This window comes from Catharus ustulatus, chromosome 11 (assembly GCF_009819885.2).
Source record: "Catharus ustulatus isolate bCatUst1 chromosome 11, bCatUst1.pri.v2, whole genome shotgun sequence".
In the NCBI taxonomy this organism is placed as follows: domain Eukaryota; kingdom Metazoa; phylum Chordata; class Aves; order Passeriformes; family Turdidae; genus Catharus; species Catharus ustulatus.
This window is the reverse complement of record NC_046231.1, coordinates 10,495,522-10,511,791: the sequence shown is the minus strand read 5'-3', so window position 1 is coordinate 10,511,791 and position 16,270 is coordinate 10,495,522. Positions and strand designations below refer to the sequence as shown.

General features: G+C 43.8%; 1 protein-coding gene across 7 annotated transcripts in view; it reads left to right on the top strand.

Moving 5' to 3' along the window:
* Positions 1 to 16,270, top strand: part of TOX3 (TOX high mobility group box family member 3) — a 102,274-nt gene that overhangs the window by 19,501 nt on the left and 66,503 nt on the right. For 3 of the 7 annotated variants that reach the window (XM_033069747.2, XM_033069745.2, XM_033069744.2), the window contains exon 1: positions 8,173 to 8,774. The exons of the other annotated variants lie outside the window; for them this stretch is intronic. In XM_033069747.2, the coding sequence (XP_032925638.1) occupies positions 8,673 to 8,774 (102 nt within the window). In that variant the 5' untranslated portion in view covers positions 8,173 to 8,672. Of the gene's footprint in view, positions 1 to 8,172; positions 8,775 to 16,270 lie in introns of those variants that run through there. 7 annotated transcript variants of the gene reach the window in all.

The window sequence follows — 16,270 nt, the reverse complement described above, 5'->3', positions numbered from 1 at the left end:
GGAGCTCAGAAATGTCTCTGAGCAGGGGGAAGCGTGGGAGGAAAGCTGGAGAGAAGGATGTCCCTTCTCAAGAGCAAATGTTTTTTCTAAGATTGGGCATAGAGGGGCTGTTTGGAGGAGGCTCTGCAAGGGGCAGGTATCCTCCTGCTTAAATTGTCCTTTTCTGCCGATTATTTCCAAAGAGTGGGGCAGGGAAGGCAATTTGGCTCTAAGGGTTATACTACAGCTTTCATTGTTCAGGATGCATACTGTAGCCTTTCTATGAGAAGATTACTGTCCTGGGCTTTTCTTTCCATGCATATGAAAATATACTTTGTAATTTCAGGGAGACAATATCATTAAATGGTATGTTGGAAGAGAGAAAATATTTTGTATCTGTAAAATCGATAAAAATCAAAATCCTTTCTTTAGCAAAATATTTGTTTCTTGAATGTAATTATAAATGTCATTGTACATTCTTCCTGACTTCAATGCTTATCTTGAGGAGTTCAGTGAAAATAAATTGTTTTCATGAAAGCAGAGAAGCCATTTGATAAACACACTGTCTCAGAAAATTGTTCCTGAAGCAGAGGTCGTTCTCTCACTTTAAAAGAAAGAGAATATGTTTTAGAAAACAAGCCAGGCAGCAGAAAAAAGCTTTTTTTGTTTCAGACAATTCATTTTAAAAAGCAATGTGTAAATCACATGGAAAATTCTGCATTGATTATTTTGACTGCTGTAGAACCCTGGAATAAATGAAGTTGAAATAGACTTATATCAAAGAACATTGCATTTAGTAGCAAGCTGGAGTGTTATTTTACTACTGTCTTTTTTTCTAGATTTGTTTTTGTGATTGTATGTTTTATTAAATATTAGCCATTCATGGTAATGGGGACTGATTCTTTAAGACCAGCTTGGCACATACTTTTAATGAGTTTCAGGAAATAGTCTTGAGAACAGGAATCTGTCATTAGCTTTTCAACACTGAAAATCTGGCCCACTGAGGCACCAAAAAAAAAAAAAAAAAGAAAAGCTTAACTATATCACTGAACATAAGTCCTGAATGAAAGTATAGCAGTTCATTTTAGAGATGTTATTGCAGCCCCTAATCACACCTTCTGTTCCTCAATTTTCAATCTGATGTATTTATGTATATGTCTATTACTAAGTCCCAAACTCTACTGTACAAGTACTTATAAAATAGTGTTTCAGTTTTTTAATCCTCAGCTAGAATTATGCTGCTATTAATATAAGCATTATTAATAGGCTCCCAGAAGACTAGATCATTAATTAGAAGACCTAAAGGATAACTAATGGGTCCTTTGGAAGACAACTCCCAGTTATTGCATGGATCTGATCTATCCAAATAAAGTTGTATGTCTACAGCCTATTAATTTTTTTTATATTTATCTTCACATTCTTTAGCATTGGTCACTAATTATGGTAAAACCTGTGCTGGTAGATGATGTGATGGTAAGTCACTGTAGCATTTGAAAGGGACATGATGACAGCAGCATTTTCAAATAATTACTTTTGTTTTTAAGGCATGACTGTGAAACTATACATTGCTTTTACCTTGTACCTTGGCAGTGTCTCATCAACTGCTTCATTGGCTTCCAAGAGATGACCAAAAGCCCATCCCTTCCACAGCCACCAACAAAGGGTGTGCATTGTGGTCACTGGGGGTGGCCAGAGCCACCTTCCCAGCCCTGGGAACAGCCAGGGCACTGCTGCCCACCTTCCCCCCAGGGTATCACACAGCTCTCAAACACAGGTGTGCCCTGCACTGGGGATTGTTGAACTAAACTCACAAAATCTCAGAAAGAGATTGCTCCAGAAACATCCGCACACCCTTCATTAGGTGCTTTATATTGCAATGTGTGCACATGAAATACATCAGAGGTCGTATGTGTGTATTTCAAATCACTGCCTAAAAGAACATTGGATGAAATTAAAACTGAATAAGGTGCATGAGTGAATTTGTTGCAGATACAAGGATTAAATATAACCTTTCTCACCTGGAAAAACTCTTCAGTATATCTCACTAAGACTTTTCATTAAAATAATTCTTTCAGTAATTAGATTTGGTTCTAGTGTATAATGAAAGTTTCTGCCTGCGACATTCCTCTAGACTAACAGAGAAATTTAAAAAAGAATTTGGATTGCTCATGGTGAGCATACTTTTCATTCTGTAGACATTGTCCTTGTAAATTCCGTGTAAAAAGCAGATGCCAGTAGCTTTTTTTCTGCCTCATAATAGTTCCAGCAGATTAAATTCAATAAATGTATGAATGTGGAGAGAGAAACCAGAAACATACCACACAGCTTTACATCAACAGATGATATAAATTACATATATGTACATGTAATTATGTATATATATATATATATGTGTGTGTGTATATATATATAGAAATATATATATAATATATATATATCTAAAACCATATACAGCACCATCTCTATACCTCTATATCAAGTTTTCTGTCTTGCTTTAAAATAGCATCCCTAGAAGAAAGAAATACACTGTATTAATTTCTTAGTTTCAGTTAAGACTTTTATTCTTTAATCCTAATCTAGAAGTGATACTGTTCCAGTCATTGTTCTCCTAAAGAAGTGAATTTTTATATCACTGGACAGTTCCTTTACTGTTTTCAGTGCTGCAATCAGTTTGTTTTTCAACGTGGTCTTTATCTCACAATAACTGTGTACTAGTGTGTGGGGATACTGTAACACTGCAGTCAATAGCAACAGGATATTCCCCCTGCCAAAAAGTAATCCTATATTGTCCATTACACACAGGTTATTTTGGAAGGTTATGGAATACTTTCTTTAAAGCAGCAGAAACCTTTTTGCTGTAACATAGTTCAGCAGTATTAATGGTTGTCTCTGCTCTCTAAACAACTCAAATGTCTGGTTTTCTGCTAGAATATTATTTGAAACATTGTGTGGGATTTGAGGTGGTAAAATGCTGTAGGTAAAGTAAGAGACTTCAGCAATCTACAGAAATATCAAAGAGGCACATGTAAATCTATGAAAAGTTTAATAATTTTTTTTTTTTTTTATTCCCCGTGTCATTTAGTAATTTCCTGATTTGAGTCTGAAAAAATTTTCACAACCAAAAACTTGCAGTTGTGAGGTTTTTTTCCCCTTGAAACAATCTATACTTGTATTTTGAAATAATTATTTATATTTTAAAGGAATGACTATAGTTTTTAAATAATCCTTTGATCTGCAATTTTCTAGTTGTGGCAACTGAGACAATGAGAAGGTAAATGATATCTGGCAGGCAAGCACTAAACTCCAGCTCCCCTGATTGTTTGGCTTCTCTGATCTGTTGGCTGAAATTCCCTCCTTTACTGCAGGAAACGTAGTCAGTCACTAATAAGTGTTTATTGATCTCTGCTTGAGATACTTGCTAAGAGATGTAGATATCAATGAATATTTGATCTGACTTAATGTTAAGAACAAAAGTATTTTCTTTATGGCCTCAGTTATACAAGATATTCATGCATGTGTGATCACTTCTAAACTCCATCGGACTCTACCACCTGATGAGAAGGGAACTTCAGTGAGATAAACTCTAATGAATTAATATGCTATTAATTGTACTTTTTCTTAGCCCAAAGTTAGTAGCGTAGTTGTTGCTTTGAAGGGTAAGTCAAAATATTATTGATTCTCAGCTGCTGTACTTGATAAGTAGAATATAGCTCTAATTCAAAGCCCATTGCAGTCAATTAAAGGGACTTTCTATTGATTTGAGGAGGCTTTAGACTCTTTTCTAAACCAGACCTGCTTGGTGCTGTCTTTCTTTTCCCCTTCTGTATCCCACCCTTTTTGTTTTTTCCCTTCCATCCTCCACATGTGCTCTGGGGGAGGGACTAAGGCAGCCTTAAGAGGTGACAGCAGAGATATTATCTTCCTCCCTTTCCTCTCATTCCTCCCAGTTCTTACAGAAGCCAAAAGAAACAGTGTAGGAGACTGGAGGAAAAGTGGGTCCTAGGATAGTGAATATTTATCTTTCTTTCTCCCTTTTCTTTTTCTTTTTCCCTCTTTCTTCTACCTTCCTCTTCTTAAATCTGAACCAAAAATTTTCAGTAAGTACCTTGCTGTGTCTGGATGAGTTAAAGTTTGCAAAGTGACTTACTTCATCTGGATGTTTTAAAATTTGCCAAGTACCTTATTCTACTTAAGAGTTCTAAAGTTTGTGGGTAAATGTTGTTATTGACCCTCCTGAGAATTCGGGTGTTTCTCCCACACGTGTCCCAGGGTAAACCCAACCACCTACCCCTAAGCCTGTGGAGAGGGCTGGGGAAAGAGATGTGTGCCCTGCATTGTGGAAATGAATGTCAGATCTTTTTAACGCTGACTCTGCTTTGTAAAACTGGAGCAGAGAGTTCCAGTCCAGCCTTGGCTCCTTCCATCCCTTCTCCCTCATTTTCCTGCCCCTCCCATGCTTGCTGTCTTTGCCAGTGGGAGGGAACTGTGTGGTCAGGGCCTGGGGGATTGCTGAGGTGTGATGCTTGTGGAGGACCTGCTGCCTACCTGAGAATGTGGGTGTTAAGAGATCTGGTCTGTTTGAGGTTCCTTCCTGACCCTGTGGTTTGCTGGAATAAATTCCAGCGCCTTTGTTACTGAGCCTCAGATGCTATGAACTGACACAGGGTTTTACAAAGTTTCACCTGGTACAGAAAAAAAAAAAAAAAAAAAAAAGGAAGAAGAAGACTTGCAAGGCTTGTGTGGGAATCAGCCAGGCTTGGAACATTCATATTTACCTGTGCAAGTTGAAAGGTTTCTGGGCAGCAGTGAGAATTTGTGCAGGCACACTGTATATGACTGATTCACTCAATACAATTTCTGTTCTTACATCAGAAAAGCAGTTTGAGTGTTCTTAATGGCTTTTAAAATTGAATTGTGATGATGAGTCAGAAGAAAGTATAGCTGAAGATGGAACAGAGTCACTATTTGTGTGTTGCTTCCTGAATCATAATTGTTGGCATCAGTAGGCATACATTCAAACCTTTTTGAAAAAAGGCTTTTCAAAAAGTTTCTTTGAAATTGAGGCTACCCAGGACCAGGGAAATTACTGGAGTACGCCACTTGCTGTAGATAGATACTTGCTTTTATTAAACCAGCAGGGAAAAAAAAGGATACTTACTCAAAATTGCAAATACTTCATACTTCCATCTACTCTGGGGAAAAAAAAAAAGTAGAATTTCAAAGCCATAGTTTTATGAAGGACCTTAAAGAGAATGACTTGAGAGAAGAATTTGTTGGACTCCTTTCAAGCATCATGCACAGAAGGTTATAAATACTTTGGCTCATTTTCCATCTTTAAGGTACTCCTGAGATAAATGCATTGTAATAAAAAACACATAATGATGTCATGTATATGAATTAAAAGTATAGCAGAGATTACTCAAGTTTACTTATTTAATAAACTACACTGAAGAAGTGTTGAGAAAGAAAAACACACACTTGCCTAATTCTTTAGTTTGTACAATTCTCTCTGGTACAGTATCACATAAACCATAATATTTTATTTAAAAAGAAAATTAAATTAGCATATATATCTCAGTTTCTCTTCTGTTTTTCTTTAGATCATTTAAGATCACCTATTCATTTCACTGCAGTCGTGCTAGTTCTGCAGAAGACTTACTTTGGGCCCTAGGTAGAGGTGACAAAGGGAGATTACAGTCAGGAATTGGAATTTTTTTTCTTTTGTTGAAAATATTGAAGTGTTGTTTTAGTTTAGTATAAACAGACAGTATTTCAAAATTTTTCACCAAATAATACTTTGGGAGTGTTTTGCCTAGCTTGAATATAATGACTTCTTTTTTTTTTTTTCAGCTAATGCTGAGTCTGTTTTGATTTTACGTTGTTTCTGAGCCAGTGATGTCAAAACAGAGTATTTTCAGGTATTACTGTTGTGCATGTTCTCTTACTCTCAGAAGGAACTGTGCTGGAAACAGCAAAATACTTAAAATGATCAGTATTTACATCACCATTATTAGCTCATCTCCTTATGCCAAGTCTCCTGACCCAGGGGCAGTAGCTGCAGGTCCCCTGGAGCACCTGCTGTGCCTCCCCCTGCAGCCTCTGTGCCTGGCCCCACGGCAGGGGGACAGGACAGGTGAGCTGGGCTGGGCTGGGCTGGGCTGGGCTGGGCTGGGCTGGGCTGGGCTGGGCTGGGCTGGGCTGGCAGGCAGGAGCTGTGCCCAGCCAGGGCAGCCATGCACTGCCCATGGATCACACAGGTCTGCAGCCCTGCAGGGCCTGCTTGCAGTGTGACAACAGCACCAAAGCCACACTTGGAATCATTTGCTGTCCATTCCTCACTCGTGCAGTCTTCCTCTGAATTCAGTGGAAATATGTTTTCAGATTTCATTAAAAGTGTAGAGACCTAGAACTAGGCAGTGGGAAATAGCTGTGCTCTACAGCAGAGCAGTCCAGAACTTGAGGGCAACGACCTGTTCCTACACCTGAGAATCTGCTTAATCCAACATGTGCACTTGGGTAAAATTCTACTTTCACTTCCAGCCTCAGTTAAAGGGTGTTTGCTGTGCCTGTACACAATCACTTTTCCACCACTGTGTTGGAAAAATGCTCTAATGTGATGTTGCATTCTGAAACAGCTTCGTTGTCTTTTTCTGAACAATTTGTTTCTCTCAGGAGCCTAAGTAATTTTTTGCCAAAGATATGGGGTGTGCCTGTGTGAATACTCTGTGCTGTATGTGCCTTAACCATTTCTTTTCTAGCATCAGAGTACATTTTGGTCTTTTCCCTTTGGTTAAAAACAATGAATATGAAATTAGATTAGGTATTTGACAGTGTATGCCTGTTATCTTTGCTATCGAGGCATTTACTCATTCATACTCAGTTTTCTAGAAAGTTGTATTTTGAATACTCTATGGAACTACAAATATGTATGTATCTGTGCTATGTTTAATTCTGCTCTTAGTGCAACACACCATGCTAGAGACCTTTGCTTCAAAGTGTGATACTTCAGAATCAATATCCTGAATAAGGGTGATCTGGCATGTCCTATGCAACCAGGAGCTACTTGTGCCACCAGAAATATTGAACGTAAGATTTCTAGGAATGGAGTTGGGAAGATATTCCTTTCTACATGATGTAGCTATTGACTGTTTTACAGTTGCATCCCTGTGTTTTCAGACAGTGAAGAATCATGCCTGGAGATGCAGTATGGGGCACTAAGCTCCTAAGGCAAGCCTCAGAAGTGGGGCTGAGCATGGGCCCAGGATGTCTGTCCTTCAGAGAAGGTCCTGCTGCTGTTGTACAGTTAAGCCGTGTATGCTTATGTTACCATTGCTATTTTGTAGCTGAATGGAGTAAACTCCATCTGGGGCATTCCTTCAGCTGCATGAGAACTGCCCAGTTCTAAAGGCAATCCTCTCCCTGTCACGGAACCTTGAGTCCAGGGCGTGTTTCCATTCTTCTTCCTTGCACCTTGTCTGCAGGGCTCAAGTTGTGAGGTTAAATGGCCTTGTGCTGCTTTAGTGTTTTCCCCAAAAGTTCTGGAGCAGATTTTCGGGTCAGCAAAGCTCTGTGCAAGGGAGCAGATACGGCTGGGCTGTGCCTACGACTGACAAAACAAATTTGGGTTATTAGCGGGTTACTTTGACTCATCACCCGGACACTTTGAGAGTGTGAGGACGTTTTTGTAAGCGAGGCGAGCGAGGTGGACTGCTGTGGTTTAAAGTCTTGCTGTTGACAGCACGTTAGAAAAATCTCGTTTCTTCTGCTACTGACCTGACGCAGCAAGGCAGCGGTGTGAATCGATAAAGTGCATTATCCAAAAAAAAAAAAAAAAAAAAAAAAAAAAAAGAAAAAAAAAGGCGGAAAACTGGTGGAAGCGGTGAAAGTTACTCACCTGGAACGTTCCGGGAGCGAGGAGAGCCATGGGCAGAGCGCTGCCGGCCCCGGGCGGGCGAGCGGCGGCGCGGGCGCGCAGCGGGCGGGGGGGGCTGCGGGCGGCGGGAGGGGCGGGGAGGGGCGCGGGCCCGGCCGCTCCGCCCGGGAGCGCTGCCAGCGCCGCCGCCGCTCCGCACTTGGCCCCGCAGCGCGCCCGGCCAGCGCAGCCCTGTTGCACCGAGCCCGGGGTAGCCGCCCCCTCCTCCCCGGCAGCGCGGGGCGGCCGCGGCCCCGCCGTGCCCCGCTCCCCCGGCCCCGCCGCCTTTGTCGGGCGGGCAGCAGCGGCGGTGGCCGGTCCGTCCGTCCGTCCGTCAGTCCGTCCGCGCCGGGCGCGTGGCTCCTTTGTGTACAGCAGCTGCTCCTGAATGCGGAGGCAAAGCCTGTGGCTTGGCACTGAGCTTTTAAAAAACAACAGCCCTCCCTCTTTCCCTCCCTCCTTCCCTCTCCCCTGCCCTCCCTCCTTCCCTCCCCTCCCCTCCTCCCGCCGAGGTGGACGGGCACCCACCTGGGGTCCGCTGCCCACCTCTCCTCTCATCCTCCTCTCTTCTCCTCCTTGTTTACCTGCACTTTTCCGCCACCTCTTCCCCCGCTGTCCCCGCCGCCCCCCGGCCCTCGCTCGTCCCCGCTCTCGGGCAGGCTCGGCGCCCCGCAGCTCCGCTCCCCCGGCGCTTTGCCCGTGGCCCTACCCCGGGGAAGGCACTTGAAGGTGGATCTATTAAACCTCCCGGCGGTCTCTCCAAGTGGACCAAATCTCCAGCATGGATGTAAGATTTTACCCGGCTGCGGCGGGCAGCGCGCTCCCCGGAGACCCCTCCAACCTGGACTTTGCCCAGTGTTTGGGTTACTACAACTACAACAAGGTGATTATTCCGCGGGTGTCCATTCCTCGTGCTGCTGCCGGGCCGGCTGCCCGCGGACCGGAGCTGGGGCTCTGTCGGGGCGGGGAGGCTCGGGGCTGGGGATGCCGGAGCCGGGGCGGGTGCGCACTCCGCGCTCCGCGGGGCCGGGGGATGCTCGGCCCCGGAAAGTTGCGGTCGGCGGGGCCGGGCGGCTCCTCCTGCCGCCACCGCGGGGCTCGCCCCGGGGAACCTGCCCTCGGGCCGGTGTCCGGGCGGTTCGGAGGGGTGCGAGCAGCAGACAGCCGGCAGGAGCTCGGGGAGCCGATCCTGCTCCCCACGGCCGGCGAACAAAGGCGCGTCCCGAGCGCGCAGCGTTCGCGGTGGGGTCGGGACTTGCCGAACTTTCCCCGGGCCGGAGCCGCGGCGGCTCCCGGCGAGTCGGACAGAGCCCGGTGGGCTCGGACGGCCCCGCGAGGAGAGGATGGAGCCTCCCTCTGATCTGTTCTCTTGGCTCAGTCAGGCTCTGTTATGGCCAGTTCCTAACTAGAGGATTATCCAAACGGGAGGATTATCTAAAAGTGCATCAGCTGCTGGTACAGGAGGGTAACTAACGCTCCGCTTTGGCGAGCGCTGTCAGAGAAGTTGCAGTACCACTTCTGTCTATTCACACCTCTGCGGCATGTGCAGTGTTTGGAGTAAACCTTAGTCAGAAGCAATAGTCATTTCCCAGTGTCTTACCTTCGTTTACAGAAATATGTTTTAATAATACGGGGATGATTTGTTTCACAAATTACCCAAATCTCGGAAAGGCTAAGTTGAGAATGACACTCTGACTCACGCTATTTTGAAAAAGACTTAGCTGTTTGCACTGTGATGTGTCAATAGCACATTGAGCTATTAGCACTGGGCCCTCACACATGCACATAAAGATCCCTTTCACACTGTGTTTTTCCTGGTGCTATGTTTGTCCAACCTCTGGGGCCTTTTGTGAGGCACTGTATGAGATGCTGGGGAAAAGAAGGGTGCTGCATGAAGCCTGAACTTACGTTAAACCTTGTGTTTTTTTCCAAAAATCCTTTCCAAATTAAGAGATAAACTTTGCTGAAATGCAAAGCTCAATTTCAGAGAGAGAAGTAACGTGGGTTGAAATAGATTCAGCAGCTGGAGAAAACTTTTTCCTAGAGAAATCGCGTCTGCCTAGATGTTGTGGGTGGACTCTTGTGTCGCTCTGCGGGCTGATGTCCATCCGAGCCGCCGCTGCTGCTGAAGTTTGGCAGGCGGGGCGCGGTGACCGCCCCGTGTCCGGTGACCTCCCCGTGTCCGTGTCCAGTGGCCGTGGTAGCCGCCTCGTGTCCAGTGGCCGCCCCGTCTCCGTGCTCGCCCCGTGTCCGTGGCCGCGGTGGCCGCCCCATGTCCAGTGGTCACCCCGTGTCCGGTGGCCATCCCATGTCCGTGTCCGTGCCCGTGCCCATGCCCATGTCCGTGCCCGTGTCCGGTGCTCGCTCGGTGTCCGTGTCCGTGTCCGTGTCCGTGTCCGTGCCCATGCCCGTGTCTGTGCCCGCGCAGTGCCGGTGCCGGTGGCGCGCGGCCGGGCCGCGCATGCGCCCGCGCGGGGCGCGCGGCTTTGTTCGCGCGCGGAGGAGCGCGCAGGGATGGGAATTAGGGATGGGAATTGGGAATGGGAATTGGGGATGGAATGTCAGCCCCAACTTCGGGTGCTGCTAAGGACCCCGGGAGCTCTAAAATGCGCGGTAAATGCCCGCTGTTGGCTGATAAACCGGCTAATTTTGGAAACTCGCAGCGCTTACGGGCAGCCCCCATGTTTACTGTAAATTCCACTTGTTCCGGGACTTTCCTGTGTTGTGCGGGGCGTGCATTTAACTCGGGCTCAAGTACAGGTTACTCTATAGGCTCTTTCTAATTTTTTTTTTTTTACATCCAAAATTTTTAATATCTTCTGAATACTGATAGTTTCTTGTGTCCATTAACTTGCTGCTAGTGCACAGTTATATATAACCTTTTAACTGTATTTCCCAATTTTGCACAATGAGAACAGAGCGTGCATTCAGAAGAAGTCAAAAGCAACTAACTTTTGGCCTATTCAGAAGCACATTTCATTTGCTGTACTCCTGAGCATAATTTTGGCAAGTACCTCGTAGGCCAGGCTTCCAGTCTGTTACAGAAAATATTTTAATTAACAGAGTACAGCTCATGATGCTTGTGTTTTATAATAGATATCTTTGTATGCAGAAGGCCTGATCTGGAGCAGGCTGACACACGCAGAATTGTGTTGCTGTTGTTGTGAGCTCTTCATTGGCTCAGCTGGGAAAACAGCAACGTGGTGTACAGGTGTTTCAAGGACAGAAGAAGAATTTGTGAATGAGTTCCTAGAAAGGATAGTCCTTACTGTGTTAATCTAATCTCATTTTCTGCATTGTTTATAATCTGTAGTTATAGGAGTCATTGAAAAAATGTTTTTTTTTTTTTAAATTATTTGGATAAAAATAGTACATTTGTTTTGGTATCTTGCCTCCCTGCCTTGCTTTCCTTGTCTTGTATCGTTTTCTCTGTGTTTTTAAGGAAAATAAATGATTGTTCCGTTAGGTACTGAGATGACCAGAAGGCACCAAAAAAAAGGGCTGAAATATTTACTCTGCTGAAGTAAATGGGAGAATTGTTATTGATTTCACTAGGGACAGTATTTCACCTCAAGTCCTTCTGAAACTCATTTGAGTATCCTGCCCACTCATCCATGCCTGCTTCATTGTTAGGAGCTGAATCCATATTCTCCTTGTGACAGTGACATTGCCTGTGACAACTGCCGGGAAGCAGCGTGCTGGCAAGAGTAAACAGACTGCTTGGTTGTATCTGTGTGCAAAAGCAGAATTATTTATGTGAAAATATTCTCAAGATCATTACGTCATAGAGTTGATGGCATATGGCCCACCTGTGGAAAATTGTATCTTCCATCATAGCATCTAAAAATATAAAATACAAAACCTTTTAGTGCAAATACATTGCACCCAGTGAGACAATGCTGCCTTCCACCTGCGTGCTTTAAACAGAATTTCCCAGGACTGCAGGGTTTTTTTTCCTTCAGTGGGTACAACCCTGGCAGGAATGTGGCAGACTGACCCATGAACACCCAGGCAGGACTTGGGATCTCAGGGTTCTCTGTGAGGCAGGGCCAGAGGTGGGAGTGGAACTGCATCCTGAGTGCTGGGTTTGGAACCAGGCATGCTAAGGAGCTGTCCTGGCCCTGACCTGCAGGTAACCTTTGGTTGGGTTCCATCCCAGCTGCTCTCTAAGAGCAATGTCATGCTTTTGGAATTGGTGCTCAATACTGGTACTTAAGGGTAAGAAATGTCATTTTGGGTTTTTTGGAGGACAGTTAGTGTTGAATACATGACAGGTGTCTGAAAACTGACTGCTGTGCATCCCTGCCATCACTGTTAGTACAGCAGTTTCTAGAAGGTCCACTGGGGTAGCTTTAGGTGAGGTGGCACAACATGGCACGCACATGTCGAGGGCAGGAGGGGAAACGCGGACACAGGAGTGCAGTGGTTTGTCCAAGGTTACACAGTCGGTCACTGACATAATCAGGGCCACAACCAAGGTATTCTGAGATTCAGTCCAGTGGTTTATGCTGAATCTCATTTACTCTAATAGGATTACTTACATGTTTAAAGTAAAGCATGTGCTTAAGTGCTTTGCTGGATCAGGGCCATATTTGATAAGTTTTCAGTCCTGATGTGAGAGTGCATAACTTGACCCTGCATGTGTCTGGCTGGTGGTGGTTCAGGATAACAGTGATCCACTTCTGCTTCATGGAATTGCACAAGTGAAATAATGGTTTGCCTGCTTCTAGAAGAATCCTGCTGCAGTATACTAAAAAAAAAATTCACCAAAAAGGAGCTATAAAAATTACAGAAAGTTGAAAGAGACCAGCTGTTGTAAAACATTCTGCTTCTGTTTTGAGCCCTTTTATGGTTCTGCAGATGGAGAATGATTTTGGACATTCAGTACAGTTGAGTAGCTTTTTCTAAACAAACTTTTTCACTTATTGAGTAAATTATATGTCTTGTACTAAAAATATTTAGGAAACTGGTATTCATCCTGGCATATACTTTTTTTTTTTTTTTTAAAGGAACTGTGATTCTTGTAATGCCATTTGGAAAAAGTGAAAACTCCTAAACCTAAATACATACAGCTCAGTGCTTGAGTTACCATATTAAATTCCAGAATCCTTACTTCATTATTTAACTGCCTGCATTTTATAATGTTTATCTCTACTACACAGATTGTCCTTGAAGGATACAAATTTCAAACATACATACCTTAATTTAGGCACTACCATACATGTGAGATTGTCAGAGCTTGATGTTTTTGGCTGAAATATTTTTTTCGTTTTACAAAGGAAGCTAAGGAAGTTTATCTTGTTCTTCCAGAGGTAAAGCAGAGACAGCAGTAGTTTAGTAGCAGCTAAACTGGGGCTCTAAGTCATTCCTATTAGTGTGTGTTTTGTTAGGAAGAAGTGGATTACAGTTATGCAAATAATTTAAAACTACTCTTCTTGCAGATTTAGTGTGGCTCTATATGCAAAGGTTTTCCTCTCCTGCAGCAGATGGTGAGAGACAATGGGTGCATGTATGGTGCTAAGACAGAAAGCTCCATGCTCACTCCTCAGCTGCCCTGCAAATGTGCTCGTTTACATCTGGGCTGAGCTGTGGTGCAGACGGGGCAGTCTCAGCTGCTCTGTGCTCTGCTCCTGTGTGCATCTCCAGCCTGGCCATGGCAGAGGTGGCCACAGCTCATGGGAGAGGAGGGGGCCACAAAGCACCAGGGAGCTCCTGAGAAACAGAGATGTGTAGCAGAGACATAAATACAAGTCTTGTTGGAGACAACTGAGGCAGGGGATTGGAAACTTTCTGTTGCAGTACCAACTCAGTAAATGACATTTTATCACCAGTATTTTCCACTGATCTTCTGGCACATGTGGCAAATGTGCTGAACTGCTTCTTTCCCAGAACAGCCAGTCCCTGCCTTGGATATCTCAAAACCTCAGGACTATGTTGGACGCTACTGCTAGGGAGTAAAAATTTCCCAAAAAGCTTGTCTGTCCAGTCCAGCACTAAAATAGTTGGATATATAATTCCTAGTCCCAGGAAGAGGAAGTGAAATGGTCATATGAGTACGTACAGAATGATAATTATAATCTGTATCATCACCCCACCTTGCATTATGCTGTTGTGTAGGCACAGTCATCCCTGAGGTTTTCTGACACAGCTGAAGAGCTGGCTGTGAAACAGGAAAACCCTGCATGCCACAACTGTGCAAGAGCCTGTGGTGCTCAGGATGGACACCTGGAATGGGGATACTGATTGGACTGTGCAGTGTACAGTTTTTCTGTGGCTCAGATAATGCAGCTCCTGTACTGAATGTGCCATTTGTTGGTTGAGAGTTTATTGTATACAAAATACATTTTGTAGAATATTTTTTAGATGTTTTCATTACAGTGGTTACAACAATATTAGTAAGATGCTTGCGATAATGTACAATAATACCTGAAGAGTTTGAATTTAATGCTTAGGAGTTATTTAGAGTACTTAAGGTACCTGGAAATCACTAGTGGGTGGAGTTTTTAAAACAGTGATATTTTGTGGCAGTCACAACTCTGGGGCGTGTTTGCCATGGACATGGAGACCCACTTTACACCTCTGGCTCTGTAGGGAGGAAACACTGACCAAATCCACTGGGATGACAAGAACCTCATTCCCATGGTCCCACCCATAGAACATCCTTCACAGTCCAGCCTAACCTTATAATGAATTATCACAAATTTATAATAAAATGTAAAGCAGAAGCACAGGAAATAACAACCTCTGTTCTTCGGCAGACTCGAGAGGAGGCTCAGCTGTGTGATTCATTTGTTGCAGTTTTGTGCAGTGTCTGACAAAGTGAGGCCAGTCAAACTGTGACCTGTGGTTTGTGCTGCAGCTTTTATTAAATTTGCAGTTAATACATGCCTGTATATTTGTTGAATTCTGATACTCCTTAAAAACCTAAGTAATGCTATTGAATGATGATGATCAAATTTAAGAGGCGAAGAATTTGTACAGCACTAATCCTACCTTTTTATCTGTAATCACATTTCTACTGCCGTAAAATTGAGCACTGTTATACAGACCTAATGGCAGGGTTGAATTTTCAGATGCTTCACACTCTTATCTGATAGCTGTGTTCTGTACTGTTACCTGTCTGTGTGATGTATTTATAGAGTGCCAGTCACCATAGTATCTTTGCGATGATTGCTACCAAAATTGAGAACTCTGAGGTGAAAATCTAATCAGGACTTTAGATAACAATGTCACACAAGAGCCTTCTGGTCTTTGCCTCTGTGCTCTGTTCAGATGAAGGCTTAGATGAGATCATGCTTGCTGCCACGTTATTCATTATTTATTTTTGTAACAAGATTTCTATTTCACGTCTTTCCCACTGCATGTTAGCATGTGTCAAAACAGTCCAAATCCTGTTTTGAATGTATTCTCTCTGTTGTACCTGAAACAATGTGTTGAAAATCACAGGCATTGCAAGGCAGCTGAAACACCAAAACCAAAAGGGGAGACTGTCATTACACAGCTGCTTCTGCCATGGGTACCTTGAAGATCCAAGCAGATGCTTTCATGAACTTCTTCATTCACTTCATGGTCATGGGCAGATTTGCTGAAAATAGTATTTTCATCACATTAAAAATGAGTCTTACAAGCAGAGTGCTGGAAGTATGATTGACAAGTGCTGCAGACTCAATTGTTTTGGAAAAGGTGTGCTGCTGAAACTAGACAATTTTAGTTTATAACTGAGAATCAAAACTGTTTTAATCAAACAGTTCATCCAGTTTTCAGTTTGTTTGTATACTTCATGTTCCATCTCTTGGCATCAGTGTTTGCTGTTTATTCCTGCACGACCAGTTTGCCCAGCAGCCACATTTGGTGGAAAAGCTCCATATCAAGAGGGAAAACAAAAGCAATCCATTCTGAAAAGCTCCAAGCTGAAGGTGTCCCTTGTATCAAGGTGGTTTTTACAACCATAGAAGACCCCTTCAGTGTGGGCATCTTTCCCTTACGTGTGCATTAGCTCAGGCCTGACCTTGGTATTTCATGGGAGAAATGTTTATCAATTCAATGTTTTGTGTTCAATGTTTTAAAGTATAGCCCTTCTTACTGTGTGGGTCACTAGAGGCACATACTTATATAATTTGCGGCCAAAGACTTGTGAGAGCCGAGACTAACATGGAAAAGGGTGGGTTGTGACACAGCTTAAAAAAAAAGGGTGTTTTGGGATGAAATGCCAGAACTTGGACTGGTAACCTCTGAAATAAGGGATCAGAGGTCTCAGCTACTGGCCTGGGTGAGAGCTGCAGAGGCAGAAACCATCTCCTTGCTTTCCTAATCTGCTTTACCACGTATGTAAGTGATGGTTTTGTTAAACCATTCTGTTAAACCAGAACATTTCTTAGA